General features: G+C 36.7%; 1 protein-coding gene across 5 annotated transcripts in view; it reads right to left on the bottom strand.

The window, feature by feature from the left end:
- The window catches only part of LOC136857052 (late secretory pathway protein AVL9 homolog), a 230,883-nt gene that overhangs the window by 133,759 nt on the left and 74,687 nt on the right, over positions 1–22,437 (bottom strand). For all 5 annotated transcript variants that reach the window (XM_067135412.2, XM_067135414.2, XM_067135415.2 and 2 more), the window contains exon 7: positions 19,131–19,350. In XM_067135412.2, the coding sequence (XP_066991513.2) occupies positions 19,131–19,350 (220 nt within the window). The remainder of the gene's footprint in view (positions 1–19,130; positions 19,351–22,437) is intronic.

Genomic DNA, 22,437 nt, shown 5'->3' with positions numbered 1-22,437 from the left:
ACACAGACAGCATAGTTTTACTGAATAGCAGAGTTTCAACAATACTCCTCTTTGACCAGTTCACTTTCCCTGAGGGCTTTTTTTAACTTGAGCCATAATAATGCATATTGCAAAGTAAGATTTCATTTCATCATTAGTTATCTCAAACCATTTTTCGTCATCAACTCCAATAAACACACCACATAATCTTCAAAGATTTAGGTAACAAACATAATAGTGTAAAACAAAAGCTTAAGGTTTCCACCTATTCAATACTATTTGCTGTAACCTTTAAACAGTTACATAAATTTGTTGAAACTAGTTTCGGTCTCACCAGAGACCATCATCAGTCAAAACAAACAAACAAACAATAAATAAATAAAATAAATAAACAAACAAACTTATATATATATAATTATTATTATTATTATTATTATTATTATTATTATTATTATTATTATTATTATTATTATTATTATTATTATTATTATTATTATTGATTTAAGCCCATTAAGGAGCGCTGGTGACTAGTTCTTCCTCGATGCTCTTCTTTGTTCCCAATATCTCTTGAGCCCTGCTGATAATTTCTCCTTTCTCTCCTGTGAAAGCGGCTTCCGACTTCTAGGAACTCTAGGTGGAGGGGTCCAAGACTGTACCATAGCACAAAATTTGGAACGATCTTCTATATCAATATCTGAAATCCCAGCCGAATCCAAGTCCTTCTGTACTTCATTAAGCCACAAGCTTCCAGTCTTGTAGCTTTTAACCAAAGAAAAGATCTTCTTGGTAAGCCTGTTGCTGTCCATTCGTTGTAGGTGTCCGTAGAACTTAAGTCTCCTATGTCGCATGCTGGTATTGGCTGATTCTAACTGTCGATACAGCTCAGAGTTCAATTTAAGTCTGTAGGTTCCATCTGGGAGCAATCTCGGTCCATGAATTTTCCTGAGGATACGTCTTTCGGCTTTCTCTAGATCATCCATGGTGCCTTTTTTGTTCATCAGGAGGGTCTATGAGGCGTACAAAAACTGTGGTCTGACAACAGTTTTGTAATGACAGATCTTAGCATTTTTCGAAATGCACCTCTTATTATAATGGTTGTGGGATAGTTGGTACGCTGCATTGAATTTGTTATATCTCTCTAAGATGGATGTACCGTCTCTACCATTGGGGTGGACCCATTCACCAAGATAGCGGAAGCGATTGACTTTCCCAATCGTTCCATGTATGGTCGTCAAAGGGGGGTTTCCGGGATGCCGAGTCTCAAAGTACTTAGTTTTGTCATACGATATGTGTAATCCAGCCTTCACCGCTATCTCGTGCAGGGCTTCAATAGCAATGACAGCATCCTTAGAGTTGTTGGTTAGGATTGCAATGTCATCTGCGAATGCTAGGCACCTGATCTCAATCTTTTGGGTCCTGGCTCCAATGGCAACTGGTTTGATTTCTAGATTCCTCAGTGTACATTCCCAGTTCTTGATGACTTTATCAAGCACTAGATTAAACAGAATTGGTGAGAGGCCATCACCCTGTCGTACTCCAGTTTTTATCTTGAAACTCCGAGATAGTTCTCCCCTGAACTTCACCTTAGATGTTGTATCCGTAAGAGTCTGTTGGATGAGGGTGTGTGTGTTGTAATCAACACATTGTTCTTGCAGTACGGAGAAGAGTGTCTGGCGGTCGATGGAATCATAAGCTTTTTTAAAGTCGACGAAAACCACAGCGATGTTCATACTCCTTACTTGTTTTAGTTGGAGAATGGTTTTTAGGTTGAAGATCTGCTCGGTACAAGACCGTCCCCGCCGAAATCCTCCTTGATATTCACCAATCATTCGATATATATATAGTAAAACCTCATTAATTCGAAGTCGTTGGGACTAAAAAAATCGGACTTCGAATTACGTGATTTCGAATTAACCGCCAATTTGTAATTTAGAAGTGCCAACCCTTGCCACATTACAAAATATTCTAAGGCCCGTTATTGCATGCAGTTAACCTTGATTCACAGTTTAAACCTTTCAAATGCCATGAAAAAAAACTATTTCCAAAATGCATCCAAGAAGGTGCATTTAGAGTATTCAAATATTGCACTTGGATAACTCACTGACAAACATAACCTTAATTTTAATGTAAGGAAATCCACCTTTTCAATATATACAAAACTGTTGCACATAAGTTATTCTACAACATTTTTATTATTATTACAAAAGGCCGATGATGACATTGAAAACATATCGAAACCGGTATCTTCTTAATAATAATAAAAATATTGTAGTATAACTTATGTGCAACAGTTTTGTATGTATTGAAAAGGCAGATTTCCTTACATTAAAATTACTCATGTGATTCTCAGTTCAATACGGATCAACCATGAAGTTTTTAACTTTAGAAAACATAACCTCTCGCAACGAAAGAAAGAAAGAAAAAGAAAAGCACGATTCAAAGACGAGGAGAAATTCTATGCTGGCTCCCATGTGCAAGTGCTTTATTCATTGAATTACGGTACTGTATGCATTTTAGATGTCCTGTACTTGCACAGAAAGTACCCGATGCCCTTTAAACATTGTGGCTAATCAAACTTTCTTATGACGAGGGGAGAAAGTCTCTCGCTTCCTTCTTCATGACAACACAATACAGAATTTTCCGCCATGACACTTCTCTCATCTCTCATACTTCAGAAATGTAAACACTTGCTGCGCCACAAAGTATTCTAAGACCCATTAATGCATGCAATCACCTTGATTAATAGTTTTAAACCTTTCAAATATCATGGAAAAAACTATTTCCGAAATGTATCCAACAAGGTGCATTTATAGTGTTCAAATAATGGACTTGGATAAATCACTGACAAACGTAACCTCACGCAACGAAAGAAAAAAAATCACACGATTCAGAGACGAGGATAAATTTTGTCGGTTCCCCTGTGCAAATGCATTATTTTTTGGATTACTCTACCGTTTGTATTTTTAGATGCCTTGTACTTGCTCGGAAAGTGCCCGACGCCCTTAAAGCACTGTGGCTTATCGAACTTTACTATGACGAGGGGAGAAATTCTCTCGCTTCCGTGTGCATTGCAACACAGTACAATGACCCCTCACCCTTGTATGATTTTCCGGCTGGCACTTTCTCCTTTAAAACCACAAGTGTGTTTTGGCTCGGCATTAAAAGAAAGCAATGCAGTTTCATCGGCAATGAGAATATTGCATGTTATAAACCTCATTATTGGTCCGTATTGAAAATTTACAGTTCAAAAATAATACAAGATGTTCATTAATCCACCTATTCAATACTTCATTTCTACATAGTATTTGTAACCACTGTGGAAATAAAGTATTGAATAGGTGGATTAATGAACACCTTTATTATTTTTGAAATGACAATATTGTTCGGTGCCTATGAATTGATTATATGAGCCACGCTTTTTCATCAACTGTCGGCATCGCCAGTGTTCGCGGATTATCTTTCTCCGCACACTGCCTGCTGCATGATAATACGGCGTTCCTTAAAAATGTTTAATACAAAAGAATTCCGATTTCACTCGAACTTAGCAATTACGAAGCACACTGTAGACACACTGAAGTGTGTGAAAGTGCAGAATGCTACCCCTGCACGTTCTGGAAGATGCGCTCTATCATGACGTGGATAAATTTTGAATTTAAATTACTCTGTAACATACTATTGTTTTAAAATGTAAAGGCAGTTTCAAATTAAAAGTCTGAATTTCAGTAATGGGGCCGACATTGCACTTCGAATTAAGAATTATCTGTATTTTGAATTAAACAATTTAAATAACATGCAAAACTGTATCTCATTTTTCCAGGAACGAGAGCTGCTTTGAATTAGACAGGATTTTGAATTAACCGATTTCGAATTATCGAGGTTCTACTGTGTGTACATATATATGAAGCAAGCATGAAATTCAAGACAAGTAAATATTTTAAAAACAATCACAATCACATGTCCTGTGCAAGCTCTCAGCTTTAATCTAACTGCAAGACTGCACCTCACAGAAGACCACTAAAATAGTGTTTCAGCATGCAAACATGCAAAATTCAAGACAAGTGAAGATACTTTTTGACTGATGACGATGGTCTCTGGTAAGACCAAAACTAGTTTCAACAAATATATGAAACTTCTTTTTTTTTAGGTTACAACAAACAATATTGAATAGGTGGAAACCTTTAGCTTTTGTTTTACACTATATTGTTCTTTAATACAGATTACAGTAAAACCTCGTTAATTCGAAGTCGTTGGGACTAAAAAATCGGACTTTGAATTACATGATTTCGAATTAACCGCCAATTTGTAAGTCAGAAGTACCAACCCTTGCCGCGTTACAAAATATTCTAAGGCCCGTTACTGCATGCAGTTAACCTTGATTCACAGTTTATACCTTTCAAATGCCATGAAAAAGAACTATTTCCAAAATGTATCCAAGAAGGTGCATTTACAGTATTCAAATAATGCACTCGGATATCTCACTGGAAACATAACCTCACGCAACGAAATAAAGAAAGAAAAAAAGCACGATTCAAAGACGAGGAGAAATCTATGCTGGCTCCCATGTAAAAGTGCTTTATTAATTGGATCACTATACTGTATGCATTTTAGATCTCTTGTATTTACACACAAAGTACCCGATGCCCTTAAAATCGAACTTTTCTATGACTATCCTTGTACGATTTCCCGCCATGGCACTTCTCTAGTACTTCAGAAATGTAAACACTTGCCGTGTCACAAAGTATTATAAGGCCCACTAATACATGCAATCACCTCGATTCACAGTTTAAACCTTTCAAATGCCATGGAAAAAACATTCCGAAATGTATCCAACAAGATGCATTTACAATGTTCAAATAATGCACTTGGATAAATCACTGACAAACATAACCTCACGCAACGAAAGATAAAAATCACACAATTCAAAGATGAGGAATGATGCCGGTTCCCCTGTGAAAATGCATTATTTTTTGGATTTCTGTACTGTTCGCATTTTTAGATGCTTTGTACTGGCAAGGAAAGTGATTAAAACATTGTGGTTTATCGAACTTTCCTATGACGAGGGGATAAAGTTTCCCGCTTCCATGTGCATTGCAACGCACTACTATGACCCCCACCCCTACCCTTGTACGATTCCCCGGCTGGCATTTTCTCCTTTAAAACCATAAGACCGTTTGGGCTCGCATTAAAATAAAGCAATGCAGTTTCACCGGCAATGACAATATTGTACGGTGCCTACGATTTTATTATATGAGCCACGTTTTTTCGTCAACTGTCGGCATCGCTAGTGTTCGCGGATTCTGTTTTTCCGCACACTGCCTGTTGCGTGATATTACGGCATTCCTTAAAAGGTTGAATACAAAAGAATTCCGATTTCATTCAACTTAGCAATCATGAAGCGTACTGTAGACCCACCGAAGTGAGTGTAAGTGCGGAAAGCTACCCCTCCACGTTCCGGAATGCACGTTCTGTTATGACGCGGAGCGGATAAATTTTGAGTTGAAATTACTCTATAACATACTATTGTTTTAAAATGTAAAGGCAGTTTCGAATTAAAAGTCTGAATTTCAGTAATGGGTCCGACATTGTACTTCGAATTACGAATTAACCGTATTTCGAATTAAACAATTTAAATAACATGCAAAATTGTATCTCATGTTTCCGGGAACGAGAGCTTCTTCGTATTAGGCGGGAGTTTGAATTAACCGATTTCGAATTATCGAGATTCTACTGTAATATAAAATTTATTACCTATGAACATAAATATAAGTATTGATATTCCCTCTTTCCAAAGACGTTCAAGGAAGACTACAGAACAGCGTAATACTGTCATATATTTGTGTCATGCCAAACTACTGACACCAACTTATGACAAAGTTTAGCATGTCTCCGAAACATGATCTGGCTCTTTAGTCTCAGCGGCTAACGACGTCTCTCAGATGATGTTAGATGGCAATGGGTTAATCCAGCTAGCACAAATGACGTTCAGCAAGAGGGGGCCACTTTGTGGAACATAATCACAAAGTCAACTGAGAAATCCGTTGGTTATGTAAAACAGAAGAGGCAAGACTGGTTTCACTACAACAATGAAGAAATATTTATCTCTCATCAATGCAAAAAGTGAAGCCTATGTATCCCATCTTCAAGACCCATTCTCCAACACAAAGAAAGCACATTTTTTAGAACTCAAAAGAAGATGTCAAAGATACGAGAAATTAAGAACACTTGGTGCCAAAAGAAAGCTCAAGAACTTCAGAGACTGTCCAATGCTCAGAATCTGAGGAACTTTTACGCAGGAATAAAAGAGCTGTGTGGTCCATCTTGCTCTTCATCAGGTACACTGAAAAGTGCTGACAACTCTACCACTCTTACTGACAGCCATGAAATCCTGGAGCGTTGGAAGGAACATTTCTCCACCCTTCTAAATCGCCCTTCCACTGCTGATGAAGACTTTCTTCATGATGTGCCTCAACAGCCCAAACAACTATTGGTGGCAATTCCGCCAACTTGTCAAGAATTCAGTGTAGCTCTCAATCATCTTAAACCTAGAAAGGCACCTGGTCCAGATAAAATCCCTCAAAATGCAGATTTTCACTATCATCCTCAAAATTTGGGAAGAAAGAAAAGTACCTGGTGAAGTAAGAAATGCCACTATTATCACAATCTTCAAGAAAGGCGATCATAGTGTTTGTGGCAACTATCAATAAATTTGACCATGTTTGGCCTTCGATTGGTCCGTATTGACTAAGCTCAGGAAAAATGTCACGCGTAGTTGTTGGCTCCACCCTGTCAATATTTATTATAAAATTCATTAGTTTATACTATTATTATGCATACATGCTTTGAGAGATGGGCCACACTCTTCATTAGCAAACTTATCATAAAATAAAATTCCTCACATTCTAAGATCTATTAACCTAACTTACACTAAAATCACAAATAGTTGAGATCGTAAAAATTATTTTTTAACACACCCACACATACTGAAAAGTTTCCTTAATAAAGCTCATCTAAATAACATGAATAGTTATGATTGTTCTTGAGGAAGCATTTTAAAAATGAGTATTAAAAACCATCAATCTCTTGGATTAAGCAAAGTAAAGTCATCTCCGTACAGGACATGAAGGCCCTTGGAGAGGTGGAAGGTAAAGGCTTCCACTATCCGTAACCTCGGCACATGATGAGGAAGAGTGGTTAGCTCTATGCCCAGCCGCCTTTGCCCTCAGGAATTAACCTGGTACTAATTTTTGGTGTAAGCTGAGTGAACCTCAGGGCCATGTGCACCTCCGAAGGTGAAAATCTTGTTTCTTAAATTTTACTATTTCCTGACGGGGATTCAAATCCACATCCTTCCGTGTGAACTGAGCACACCTTTACCGCCTCGGCTAGACAGCTCCTTGATTTCTTGGATTAGCTCAAAATAAAACATTTAACGTCTTGGTCTTGCTTGCTGTAAAAATTCCATCTAAAACGTTCTCCATCCCCACTAAGCTATAGGCTCACTATGTCATAAGACCTATTTAGAATAAGCTACCCCTTGAACTGTAGCTTAGTTGAACAAACTTATCCTATGATGGTGCTTGCCAAATGTACACAGAGCTGATCAAACAATTCTGCCATGCCCTCTAAATTAGTGACTGGTAGATGCTGTTCTTATTGTAATGTACTGGAACAGTAAAACCTACTCACTCTCCAGGCAGGCACAGACGTGCTCTGGTATATTAAAAAAAAAAAAAAAAAAAGCCTACCAGGCACTAATTTCAAGAACACAGAGGGATTGTTTGATCCACTCTGTTTACATTTGGGCAAGCACCATCATAAGACAAGTCTGTTCAACTAAGCTACAATTCAAGGGGCAACTTATTCTAAATAGGTCTTAGGAGGTAGTAAGCCCATAACTTAGTGGAGATTAAGAACGTTTTAGATGGATTTTCAACAGCAAGCAAGACCAAGATGTTAAATGTTTTATTTCGAGTTAATCCAAAAGATCTTTGACGGTTTTTAATATACATTTTTAAAATGCTTCCTCGGGAACAACCATACCTACAGTACTATTAATGCTATTTAGAAAAGCATTATTAAGAAAACCTTTTAGAGAGAGAGAGAGAGAGAGAGAGTGTGAGTGTGTATATATATATTAAAATAATTTTTATGGTATTTATGATTTTAACTACTTGTTTTTTTTAGTGTAAGTTAGGTTAATAGATCTTAGAATATGAGGAATTTTGTTTCATGTCAAGTTCACTGATGAAGAGAAGGGCTCATCTCTCGAAACATGTACGTATAATAATTGTGTAAACAAACAAATTTTATAATAAATATTGACAGGGCAGACCCAACAACTACCCGTGATATTTTTCAAGTGGCAACTATCGCAGTATGGGGATAAAGTTACTCGCATCCATAGCACTCCTGCTAAATGCGTACCCCAGGTGGTGCAAAATGAGTAACAGCATGGCAATGGTATCTCACCAACGAAAACCAACTGCCTTTTTCAAGGCAAAATCAACCTATCAAATAAAAAAAAAGATGAAAAGATAACACTAAAAATCCTCCAATGGAATGCAGGTGGCCTCTCAAACCCAAAGATGACTGAACTCAAAAAGACGATAATAGACATGAACATAGACATATTAATATTTTTAGAAAATTTGTTTTACATCACACCGACACAGATAGGTCTTATGGTAACGATGGGAAGGGAAAGGCCTAGGAGTGGGAAGGAAATGGCCGTGGTCTTAATTAAGGTACAGCCCCAGCATTTTCCTGGCGTGAAAATGGGAAACCACGGGAAACCATCTTCAGGACTGCCGGCAGTGGGGTTCGAACCCACTATCTCCAGAATACTGGGACATATTAATAGTGAACGAAGCTAATATTACTGAAGAAAATATCAAATATTACCAAACCAACGAATATAAAACATACAGCCTACACAGAGGCAGACAAATTGCAAGTGGAATCCTTGTGACTATCAAAAATGATCTCACAGCAAACTTCCAAATAGTCATAGAGATGATGCAGTTAGGCGCCAACGAAATAGTAGAAGTAACAGTGTGGGTAAACATCACCAGAATACAAATTTATGGATTGTACAGTCCTCTGATATAATCCAATCACATAAAAATTATAGTAAGAGATTTTTAATGCAGCATCCCAATATTGGGGATACAATTACGAAAATGTAGTAGGAAGAATCATCAAAAACTATTTGCACAGCAACAGCTTCATCCTACTATATGAAAAGAATCAGCCAAAGATCTTCATACACTAAACAAGAAACTCGACCAACCCAGATTTAGCTTTTGCATCATTTTCGACAGTGATTTCAAGATAAAAATTTCATTGTTCCGTATTGAAAAGTATCACAGTTAAAATTGAAATAATAAATAAAGAGGTTCAACCTATTCATTACAAAAGATTAAGAAATGCAGTGATTACATTCTTATTTAATAATAAGTAGAAGTGGTACCGGTTTCGACCCTAGTCCAGGTCATCATCAACCGATTAAAACATGAAAAACAATGCATAGGAAAAAGAAAATAAAAGATCAAGTTCACTCCGGATCAGTTTTTCTCACGTCAACTGTTCCAAAAATTCTACAGGATCACAATTACTCAATTATATTGAATTATATTTATGTATCTATATATACTTACATTCCCGCAACCGAAGCAAATACTGGATCATTAAGCTATTCTTCATTTTACGTTGGCGTCTGAAACCACAGTGCCTGATGTTGAATATATCGCGCTGATCACCGGGAGCTGGCAAGTTACTTCAATTGATCTACTCATCCAGCTTCAGCACGATTATGGATCTTCGTATGTGTTCGATTGTGTTATGACTTTGTGCCTGACAGTGTATACAAGCTAGCTCATTTAACTGTTCTCCATTTTACATAAACATTATAAGACTTTGCTTAACACTGTGTGTGCCATACTGCCGTTCAGAAAATTACGCACTGTTTCTTTTAAGTGACTTACATTTTACTACTTCTAAATTTTACAGTGTCTACCCCCGTCATTTTTATATCACCTCTTCTACTGATCCAGAGTGAATTTGATCTTTTATTTTCTTTTTCCTATGCATTGTTTTTCATGTTTTAATCGGCTGATGATGACCTGGACTAGGGTCAAAACCGGTACCACTTCTACTTATTATTAAATAAGAATGTAATCACTGCATTTCTTAATCTTTTGTATTGAATAGGTTGAACCTCTTTATTTATTATTTCAATTTTAACAGTGATTTCAACCTGTTTTGTTATTGTTACAAAACCAATATTTTATAAACTATGAGGTCCGCAACCTCACTATGTGCACTTATTGTTCATTTCCATCTGTATCATTTGTTTTCATTTCTTTTCTTCTTGGGTTAACACAATTTTTAGTTTCAATTATTGTTTTGTATTAACACCTGTTTCACTGAATTTTTTCGCAGTGAGTTGTTTTTTTGCTACACACAATGATGTAAATATTGTATATTGTGCTAACTTTATTTTGTTTCCGTCTAGGCTCTCTTTTGTTTTTCATTTGTCCTTCATTATGTTTTTTTAGCATTTTTTTAAACTTGTATTATTTAAATTATTTCAACCCTCCCTCATTTTTCACTGAAGATGGCTCAAACGAGCCGAAACATGTTTGAATTTGTTTACTCCGTCTAATGATGGAATATATGATGTATTGAATTAGGAGGATACACTCATTTTTTCACCTTTGTAAAGTGAAAACCGTCAATACGGAATGATTCTAATATCTTGTAATCAGCAAACACTGTGGAACAATCGGACGCAGAATGTCAGTTATCAGCATGAAATTGGAGATGAAGGGAAGGAAAACTAAAGGAAAGACTTTGTGGAACTTTAAGAAAGCCAAAAGGAACAAATATCAAGAAAGGGTGGAAAGAAGAATGCAAGACATAACCGATAAAGACTCTCCATACTAATCTGCGTCTAAGTTTAGTGCAATTCTACGGGAAAGTGCAAAAGAAACTATAGTGAGGGGAAAACTATATTAGATATAAACCCTTTTGGAATGCTGAACTAACTGAACAACAATAAAAAAGAACAAGAGGGACAAAGCAAGAGAAATTGCTGAAAATCTTCAAGGGGAAAAAAAAAAACAAAAAAAAACAATGAACAAAAATTACACTATGCCATCGAGTGGTGATGAGAAAATTCAATATTGAAAATAAAAATCAGCATAGTCAAGAAAACAACACGGGATAAATTTATTAACACAACAGACTACAGAAAATATGGACCCAAGGCATACAAACTATGGTACTGAGCTCATTAAACAATAAGTACCCAGAAAAATACACCCACACTATTAAAATAAATGTCAGTGTTATCACAGATATAAGAAAATTGTCAACAGATAACTCATTTGGGGATGTACATCTAGAAGAGTTGTTTACACGGGAGTTCTCCGAGAAAGAAATGGATGAAGCAAATCGTAACATACAAAACAAAAAACAACTGGAGATGACAAAATCTTCCCAGAACTTATAAAAAATATTGGCCCCACTGCACACAAAATACTCCTAAAAATTTACAATGTCTTTTGCCACAATGATTTACCCCTACCAACAGACTGGACTAAAGGCACTATCATCCCAATTCTATAATCTGGGAAAGATGAAAACGAAATGGAGTCATACTAACCCATAACCCAACTTCAATACTCACCAAAATATATGAGAGCATGGTATCAACATGCCTAAACTGGTATTTGGAGAAACAAAAATACCTTGTTGAAGAACAAGCAGGATTCAGAACAAACATGCCAACCTCAAAAGCAGTAACAAAAGTTGTCCAAGACGTGAAACAAGGCTTCAACGACCAGAAGAGTACATTAGCAGTCTTCATAGACTTTAAAGGAGCCTACGATACAGTTTGGAGATAAAAACTCATCAGCAAGTTCAAAAACTATGGAGTAAGTTATGTTAACGTGTGTTCACCATCAAACATCCACCCAGTGTACAACTGTTTCATTGCAGTTTTGAAAGGCCGGTTCATGCACACATCCAACGGCGGTAGAATAGAAGTGAGTCCTCTGGGAATTATTGCAAGATCAGTTTTTCCTATCATACCTTTTACGGCGTCAGTTGTATGTCCTCGGTAACTGTCCAGCACAAGCATGTTTCGTTTTTGTAACAAAGCTCCCGGGCGACGTTGCCAAATGCACTTCACCAGTCCTCAACTAACGCACTGTCCATCCAGCTGGGCTCATGTGTTCTAACAATAACACTGGATGCCAAGTTTCCTTTCGGAAATGTTTTCCTTTTCAGAACCACATATGGAGGGAGTTTGGTTCCATCCGCTAATACGCACAACATTATCGTGTATCATTGCTTTTCGCTACCACCTGTTCTGATGGTTACACTTTTAGAACCCTTTGTATCCACTGTATTTTCCAACGGCATTTCAAAATAGACAGGTGTCTGGTCAGCATTCCCAATTTGTGACAGCAAATAAGAATTTTGCTTCCTCAAATGAATAATGTGACACTGAAAGGCAGTTAATTTTTCTTCACACGCCCCACGGAGACGTTGTGAAATAGACGTACGTCTCGAATGCACAACCCCTTTCTCCGATAAAAGTTTCAGATCCATCCGCGGCTTGCAGTAAAACCCTGTGTTTTGAGTTCTTTTGAGATCTCTAGTGCTTTCAATTAACACATTTCACTAGAAACACCATATCCTAACTCACATTTTTCTATAACAAATTTGTGAAGTTGTTCTTCAATTTCCGGAAACACTTCACTCCACCCGCGAAATGCTCTGCGATCGCCATTACTTTATAGAAGTTTTCCTTCTTCTTCCGCCAATCACGAATACACGATTCATCAATATTGTACTTTCTGCCAATGGCATGATTTCCTCATATTTCAGCTTTGCTTACAACTTTAAGTTTCTCACACACAGTAAATGCCCGCAGATGCCGTTCTGAATCCATCGCTTACTATCGAGACAGCACTTTCACGGGACAGATATGGAACTCTAATGTGAGCGAGGTAGACTTTCGTAATCAACAGTCTCGACTCTCGCAAAGTACGATATCCCGCGAGATCAGCTATTCATGCACCCAGCATGCCAGCAACACTTGTGAAACAAATGACAATCGAGCATCCACAGCAGTGGCTTTCATGTTTACCTGTATTCTTTGATTTACCGTATTTCATTACCTTACATTTCACATTTACATGTCACTGTAACCTATTGAGAAAAAAATCTATCTTGTTTTCTAGAATGCAACTAAAACATCAGTAAGACCTGAATGCCCGTTCACATGCTGTATATTGAGTATGGTAACCATATTCAAATCTGTTACAATACTCCATATAAACGTAGTAAATATTTATGAGAATGAACAGCTTGAATATAACCCTCACCCAAGATTTAGAACCAATATTTTGGGGAAAAGAGTGCGGGTGGTATTCGGGATTATACGGTAGGTACAACAGCTTCAATTAAAATGTTCTGTCCAGAGAAAGAAAATGTATTGCATCACAGGTAATTCTATAGCTATTTTAAGAATGATAACTGGATTAGAAGAACATATTACACAATATTTTAACTACCTACCAGGACCCCTCTCCTGGCCAGTGGATGATAAGAATTACAAAGGGTGTAGTATCAACAGTTACTGTAATTTACACTGGACCTGTATTTGATGTAATAGCATGAAGATTGAAATCTATATATATAAAATAACTTGTCCTGACTGACTGACTGACTGACTGATTCATCATCGCCGAGCCAAAACTACTGGACATAAAGAAATTAAATTTTGGGCATAGATTCATATTAAGATGTAGGTGCTCGCTAAGAAAGGATTTTTGGATATTCCTTTGCTAAGGGCGAGAAAAGGGGTTTGGAATTTTAAAATGAGTGTATCTGTATCTCAAAACTTTGAAAGTTTACAGAAATAAAAATTGGTATTTAGAATCTCTTTTAAAAATAAGGAAATACGTATTTTTTGTTTTCAGAAAATCCCAATAGGAGGGGTGAAAAACGGTAAAAAAAGGGGGTTGAATGCCTTTAATCAGAATACCGGTACTTATATCTCAGAAACTGAAGATATTACAGACCTGAAAATTGGTACTTTTGATCTCTTTTAAAAATAAAGAAACACGTATTTTTTTGTTTTTGAAAAATCCAATTAATGGGAGGGTGAAAAGGGGGGTGAATTTTTAAAAACAGTGCATCTATATCTCAAAACTTTTAAAGTTTACAGATGTAAAAATAGGTATTTAGAATCTTCATTAAAAATAAAGAAAAACGTATTTTTGTTTTCGGAAAATCCCAATAGGAGGGGTGAAAAGGGGTGAAAATGGATTGAATGCTTTTAATGAGGATACTTATATCTCAGAAACTGAAGATATTACAGACCTGAAAATTGGTACCTTTGATCTCTTTTAAAAATAAAGAAACACGTATTTTTTTGTTTTTGGAAAATCCAAATAATGGGGGTGAAAAGGGGGGTGAATTTTTAAAATGAGTGTATCTATATCTCAAAACTTTTAAAGTTTATAGATGTAAAATATGGTATTTAGAATCTCCTTTAAAAATAAAGAAACACTTTTTTTTTTTGTTTTCGGAAAATCCCGATAGGAAGGGTGGAAAAGGGTGAAAAGGAGGTTGAATGCCTTTAACGAGGCTACTTATATTTCAGAACCTGAAGATATTACAGACCTGAAAATTGGTATTGGGGATCCACTTTAAAAATAAGGAAACACGTATATTTTCTTTTTTGAAAAATCCGGATAATGGGGGGTGAAAAGGGGGGTGAATTTTTAAAATGAATGTGTCTATATCTTAAAACTTTAAAAGTTTACAGATGTAAAAATTGGTATTTAGAATCTCCTTTAAAAGTAAAGGAATAAGTATTTTTTCGTTTTCTGTAAATCCCAATAGGAGGGGTGTAAAAGGGTGAATAGTAGGTTGAATGCCTTTAATGAGGATACATATATCTCAGAAACTGAATATATTACAGAACTAAAAATTTGTATATGGGATCTCCTTTAAAAATAAAGAAACGCGTATTCTCGGAAAATCCAATTAAAGGGGGGGGGAGGGGGAGGGAAAGAATTCTAAAATTAATTGACTTAATCGTATGAGAATACATACATCTAATAAAAACTAAAGTTGTTACGGACGTGAAAATTGGTATTTTGATCTCCTTTAAAAACAAAGAAATACGCGTTTTGTGGGGGAAACCATCTTGGGGGGCGGGAGTGGAAAGGAGTTGAATTCCTTTCATGAGGACACATAAATCAAAAACTGAAGAAGTTAGAGTCGTGATAATTGCTATTTAGAAGATCCTTTACTATTAAAGAAACAAGTATTTTTTGCCGGAAAATTCACTTAAGGTGCGGGGGGGGGGAGAAGTGTGAAAGGAAGTAAAAAAGCGAATTATTTTTATGGGGATACTTATATCTCAAAACTCAAGGTAATAGACGTGAACATTGGGGTTTGGAATCTCCTTTAAACATAAAGAAACACTCCTTCTTTTAATTTTTTTTGGCGGGGGGGTAAATAAACTTAACGGCGGTGGGGTGTAAAAGGAGGTGAGACCAATTGATTTTGCTGTTCATAATGTACTTATAAGGAGCCTCCGTTGCTCAGGCGGCAGCGCGCCGGCCTCTCACGGCTGGGTTCCATGGTTCAAATCCCGGTCACTCCATGTGACATTCGTGCTGGACAAAACGGAGACGGGACAGGTTTTTCTCCGGATACTTCGCTTTTCCCTGCCATCATTCATTCCAGCAACACTGTCCAATATTTCATTTCATTTGTCATTCATCGATCATTGCCCCAGAGGAGTGCTTCGGCAGCCGGCACAATTCCTACTGTCGCCGCTAGATGGGGCTTTATTCATTCCATTCCTGACCCTGTCGAATGACTGGAAACAGGCTGTATATTTTCGATGTACTTATTCTGATCATAAACCGATCTTTTTAATCTTTCCTGGGTTCGTTTTCAACAGCCAACTTTTCCTTCGAAGAACGTTCTTATATTACAGTAGATTCTCCTGGCATATGAATAAAAATTTAAATACATTTGAAATAAATGATAGGAATGAGGTTGACCATCCAATTGTTCACCTCTATAATAAGGTCAATAATGCATGGAAGTATGTCATTCGTATCGCCAGAAATCCCGCACACTTGCCTACGCGCGACATTGGTGCTGGTCACATCTCAACAATAACAATGGCAGCAGATGTAATTTACCGCCAAGTAGCGGTCTTGCATCTTGCTGTGGGGTCCAGAACATCTATAATAATAATAATAATAATAATAATAATAATAATAATAATAATAATAATAATAATAATAATAATAATAATAATGTTCTGGACCGTCGTCAAATGTGCGGACCGCGGTGGAAACGGGTCCTGGACGGGTAATGACTAAGAATGCAGTCTGGCCGCGGGTTCAGTACCGCCGAGGCACCCAAGACGACACCACGCCGGATGTCCTGAAGGATTTGTTCCATATTAAAAATGCTTATAAGAAAAGATGGCAAAGATTTAGGGACCCAACTGACAGGGTGGAATACCTGGACCTAGCCTGGGAAGTATGAAATCGATTGCTGGAAATAAAGATTGAAAAATGGGAGGAAACTTGCCATAATCTATTTGAAAACGAGTCAGATCGCGAATTTTGGCGGATTCTCGCAGAAAACGATTCAGATCGCGAATTTCGGCTGATTATATATCTAAAACAACATTCAATTATAAATTTCAGTATAATACCGTAGCGAAGCACGGGTATCTTGCTAGTAGTCTATAAATTAATAATATGCATTTGTGTAACTTTTTCCTCCTTTCCCAAAGCATTTTTGCATATGTAAGTTGTTTCCCATGACTTACACTCCCCTCCCCCAATTTACATCAGTATTCCTTGAGTCCCTTGAAACGTGTAAAAGAGGAATTACTGAAACATTACTCTCTATTACCACAGTTGAAGGAAGTTGGGCAAAGCTAATTTTTACAAGTAATGAACTTTATTCCAGTTTTGTATTGACTTTAAATATCTAAGATTAAATTCTAAAAGAATTTAATTGTATGAATACACGTTTGCCATTTGATAAATGGTCTGTCTAAAAAGCTACATAGGACATGTTTCAACGTAGCCTAGAGGTCATTATCAGGTAAAATAACACACAGAGGAAAGATATATAAGTTACAAAAACAGTCACTTATATATAGAACAGGTGGACTTTATACAATTAAATTCTTTTAGAATTTCATCTTAGAAAGCTGCATATCCCATTCTTGGAACAATGCAGCCATGATGATGATGGATCAATAAAGAAGAAAGGCTTTCAAACAATGACGCCAAAGATGTACTACATTCATTTTACGAGTTTCTTGACAGAATATTATCCCACTGCAACACCAATAAAACAGCTTTCAGAGGGTGAAGATCATGATAGGAATGAGAGCTACATAGTATGCAGAAATTTAGGAAAACCTTAATACACATGAGGGAGAATGATTATACCAAATCACCAAGTCAAGACCTCACAAAACAGAAGATATTCATTAACTATAGCAACAATGATGAAATAGCTGGTAGATGGAAAGAAGCAAGAGAATGATGGCGAGGCGACTTTGAGATGATGTTGACTGAATAATTTCCCCAACCACCACTCGCAAACACTAGTGTCATTGAAGGACTCATTGAACAAATGAATGCCATTAAGTCAAGATGCTTTGATAGAAATGAAGGATATGAAGAGAGTAAACCTAAACCTGAATATGGCCTGTGGCCGAATGATATGGACACATCAGAGCCACTGAGTGAACCATGCCACCAAACCGGGCAAACTGAAATGAAGGATATGAACAGAGTAAATCTACACCTGAACATGGCCTGTAGCCGAATGAAATGGACGCTACAAGTAATAAATCTCATTGTAGACCGTATTGGACATCAGATATGAACATTAAAACAAGAATAATAGTTAACACCAGCTTTCCAATACTTATCTTTCCTATATTTAGGAAATAAACATTACAACAGGCGTTGTAAGATGGGACATGTTTCGCTTAACAGTCGTAAGCAAAGTCGTAAGGCAAAGAGTAAGTTGGGACGGGAGGGGTAGGCGCCTAGGCAAGCACACAGATACAACACACGCAGCAATGGGCATAAATTTAACCGACCCCCTTGAACGTCTAATGTCTCCGCTCAATGCTCATCCAACATAAGAGATTTCAGTTCACGCACTTGGCATCTTATTTTTTTCCGTTTTGGTCTTGAACTCCCACCAAAAATGAAGCGGCTTCCGGCGTGATCAATCCTGTTTGAAGTGTTACTACTCCATGTCTGCTACAACATATGATTTCTCTCGCCCATTCTCACGTATCTATACAAGAGTGGGATTTAATTATTTCTTCACTTAAAAGAATATAACCATCATGTTTTGTTATATATGAACATTCTTATTAACTGACTGGTAGCCATGAGTTTGATATTACACTGCCAGCTCTATGGTGTACCTTATGTGTTTACCTCTGGCAACACGATTACGTGTTTTTTCTAACTCAGCCATGATGAATACTCTTATATATTTTCACGCTTGTTTTTATGTTTGAACATTCTGATTGACTGACTGGTAACAATGATATCCTAATGATTTTAATTATTTCACTACCAGCTCTGTATTGTAGCCTACTTTCTGTTCTATCCTCTGTCTCAACTCGATTGTGTTTTTTCTCTTAGCCATTTTGTAACATTCGATGTTTTTTCACACTAGTTTTAAGCCTATTTTCATTTTATAAATATAAATGTTGATTCTTAGGGTGCCATATATGTTAAGGACACTAGGTTCAGGGCCCTGACCTAACTTTAGGCTAAGATTTATTTTCGGCTGATGATGCTTACGACTGTTAAGCGAAACATGTCCCATCTTACAACGCCTGTTGTAATGTTTATTTCCTAAATATAGGAAAGATAAGTATTGGAAAGGTGGTGTTAACTATTATTCTTGTTTTAATGTTCATATGAAATGGACACATCAGAGCTATTGAGTGAACCATGCAACCAGACAGGGCAAACTAATTTATTAACATGACAATACTGTCTCACATAAATGCATCTAATTATCACTGATCATTGTTACAGAGATTAAGTACTCACCCTGGAGTAGGGATGTGCGAAGTAGACATAGCAGATATACACGGAACTGGGCTCGTATCCATTCATCACCTCCTTCCCACCCAACTCCATCCAAAAACACATCATGCCTCTCCTCTGCCACATGGCGCACCACGAAGTCAGCAAATCGCAAATCTTCAGTCGTTAAGTGCAACTGCCTCCGCAGATCTGGTTCCTGCGTCTCAACACGTGCTCCTTCCACCTACACAGTAGATCAGAGAAAGCATCTCTTTCAAAACTAATAGGAGGAATCAGTACATCTCATTATACATCATGATGACTTCACAATTAGATTTAAGCACATCAACGGCACCATTTTAAAGTTTGGCATACCTTAGATCATTGATTGCTAAACTTATTGCAAAAACTTGTGTTCCTGGACTATGAACTGAATTTATTGTTAACTTGACATTAAGAGCTGCATATGATTGCGTTCAAATTAACCTAGAACATTTTCAGCCTAACAGATAATATCTTCACAAGTTAAATTTATAGGGCTTGGATGTCTTTAGTACAATCATCGCTTTCCTCTACTTTGTAAGGAGTAGGCCTTACAGTTTTCTATCATGTAATTCTTGGTTTTATGGATTGAAGACATTCCTCTTCTGCTCATGGATTTATGAATTCATAATACTGTTTAAGTAAAGAGTTTCATGGTAGGTTAATGTATAGAATGTCGATTTGCCAGCCTAAAGTACCGATACCCCCTTCGTTCCCTGGGTCCACATATGAGGACCACATTTTATCATGTTATTTTCTTTCCTTGGCACAAGATTTCAACAATAGAGACCCAGAGCCCTCTTCTGTGGACTTTCTAGTACCTATTTTCAGCTCTAGAAGGCACTACTGTGAATCTACATCAATTTGTGTTTTAAGTAAGTGAAAATAAATTCAGTTAGAGCTTAGTACTTGATTTCAAAGAAAACTTGAAGGATAGCTGTGATAATGTATGTAGTATTATTATTGTTATGCAATGTTTGGTAGAACATAAAAAAATATATGGTCTACATAGATCCAAGGTCTCAATTGTGATCGTGTTTTATTTATAAGTTATGAATTTTTTTTTCAGGTAATATGGTTTTAACTGACCAAGAACTGTTAAAAATAGTGATGGTGAGTTATCAGAAGATGAACGTATGCAAAAAGTGATTTTGAAATCACAAAGTGAAAAACCTTGAAATATTTTTGGAGTTTTTTGTGACATTGTTGCCTCTTGTCTGGTGTTAGTTAAATATTTTCTATTTTATATGGTTATGTTTGCAAAATCACACTAGTCCTGCAGTTGTCATTAATGTAAATCTGTTACTGAACAACATGATGCTGTGTCGAGTTAGAGGATATCAGAATTTTCCTGCTGTGAGATTGGAAAATCATTTTTATTTGTGTGTTTTCGAAAGATTATTTGGAATTCGCAGAATAATATCATAAAAATTCCTTTATTGTGTTCTTTTCAACATATTTAATTGTATATGCTTGGAAAATAAAAGATTTTTCAATATTTCACTAATCGCAGTATCACAAATCAGTCCTGAGGTCTACATATGTGGACCATTCATTCCAAGGTCACTACTCACTTAGAATTATTTTTATTTATGAATTTGTGTTTGAAATGAACCTAGGGGCCTAAAAAACAAAATAGTTATATTTTCTGATCTAGCAATCCCACCCAGGACTGAAGACGATACAGAGCACATTATATGTCATCATGTACTGTACATTATATACAACAGCTCAAAAAAGGGAATGAGTGTATAGTATTGTATTTTCCTTGCATTTAGTATTTTAACAGACTTCATTTGTTATTATGGAAGCCATTTTTTTACTTAATTTATAACTGTGGGGTGGTTCAGTCTATCAAAACTAATTCAGTGAAAGATAAATTTAAAAATATCTAAGATTATACCTGAAAAATGAATTGTATCTTTTACATGTAAAATCTGTTAACACATTCACGCCCGTATCCGAGTTATTGCTTACAGCGCGTGTCCATGCTCTAGACCGTATCCGAGTTAACTCGGATAAGTGCAACCTAGAATTGTAGCCATTCCTATGCAGCTGTGGTTTATTTTTGTCACAAATATGTGCGACAAAGATGAGAGTAATACCCTTATGAATGCTTTTACTCACCAGAAACCACATAGCCTTGGAGATTTTCCCTTCCAATAAATTTGTTACATTCCGTTTCTGAACAAAGGCTAGTGCTGGCCAAGCTAGCTGCATGGATGGTTTGTGACTGCACAAGCGTGTGTACAGTCACGTTCTGAAGTGTAACCATGGCGTTTAGGGACAATATAAGTGTTGACAAAATTGCTGTCATCCTACTGAATGAATACTCAGGTGATGAACTAATTCCTGAACTAAGTGAAAGTGACAGTTGACGACAGTGAAGAAGATTCTCCTGGACATGTGACAGGAAGCACAGTACCTGAAGGTTCGCCTTTATTTCACCCCCCTGCTACCCCATTTATGGCTAAACCAGGTCTAAATATTGAAACAGAGAACTCTAACAAGATGTAATTTGTAAATCTATTTCTCACAGCTGAATTTCTCGAATACCTGCCCCTTCTCTAAACACTCTCTTATACAAACCTGGAGTCCGGTGACAGTTTCAGAAATGAGACAATTCCTGGGTTTGATGCTCACTACTGGCATCATTATTAAACCATCCCTCAGAATGTACTGGACAGAAGATTCTATTTTCTCCACTCCTATTTTCTCAAAAACCATGTCACAAAATTGTTTCAAAAGTATCCTGTCATTTCTCCACTTGGTTTTTCAGTTGCTTGAAAATTATCTTGGTCAGGGGTATACAGTATATATGGATATTTATTACAAAAGCATTGGACTCGCGAAACAATTACGGGAACAGAACACTGACATATGTAGAACAATACCATACCTGTCAACTTTACAAAACCAAAAATCAGGAGAAATCATGAGATCAAATTGGTCAAAACTGCTTACTCTACATGTCTTGGGCAATACATACTTTATCCTAGCAAGCTCCATTCATCATGTCATCAAGTCCACATATTTCCAGGGAAACTGAGTGGAATCTAAATCCACAAATATTTTACTCTCATATGCTTTCGTATTCAGTGATACCTAAATATACAACACCAGAAAATTTATAAGAACATGTACGTTATGGTAGGCCTACCTTCCTTCCATCTTACTGATTTACAGAAGCTTTGCCATCAGTAGAAAATTGCTGTTGATGAAAAGAAGCAGCAGTGGCAGATTTTGCCTGTCTGAGAAAACCTCTGTCAAAGATTTGTTGAAAGCAGTT

The sequence above is a fragment of the Anabrus simplex genome, chromosome 1, assembly GCF_040414725.1.
Source record: "Anabrus simplex isolate iqAnaSimp1 chromosome 1, ASM4041472v1, whole genome shotgun sequence".
In the NCBI taxonomy this organism is placed as follows: domain Eukaryota; kingdom Metazoa; phylum Arthropoda; class Insecta; order Orthoptera; family Tettigoniidae; genus Anabrus; species Anabrus simplex.
Note: the sequence above shows the minus strand (reverse complement) of the source record. Positions and strands in the feature narration are given on the sequence as shown.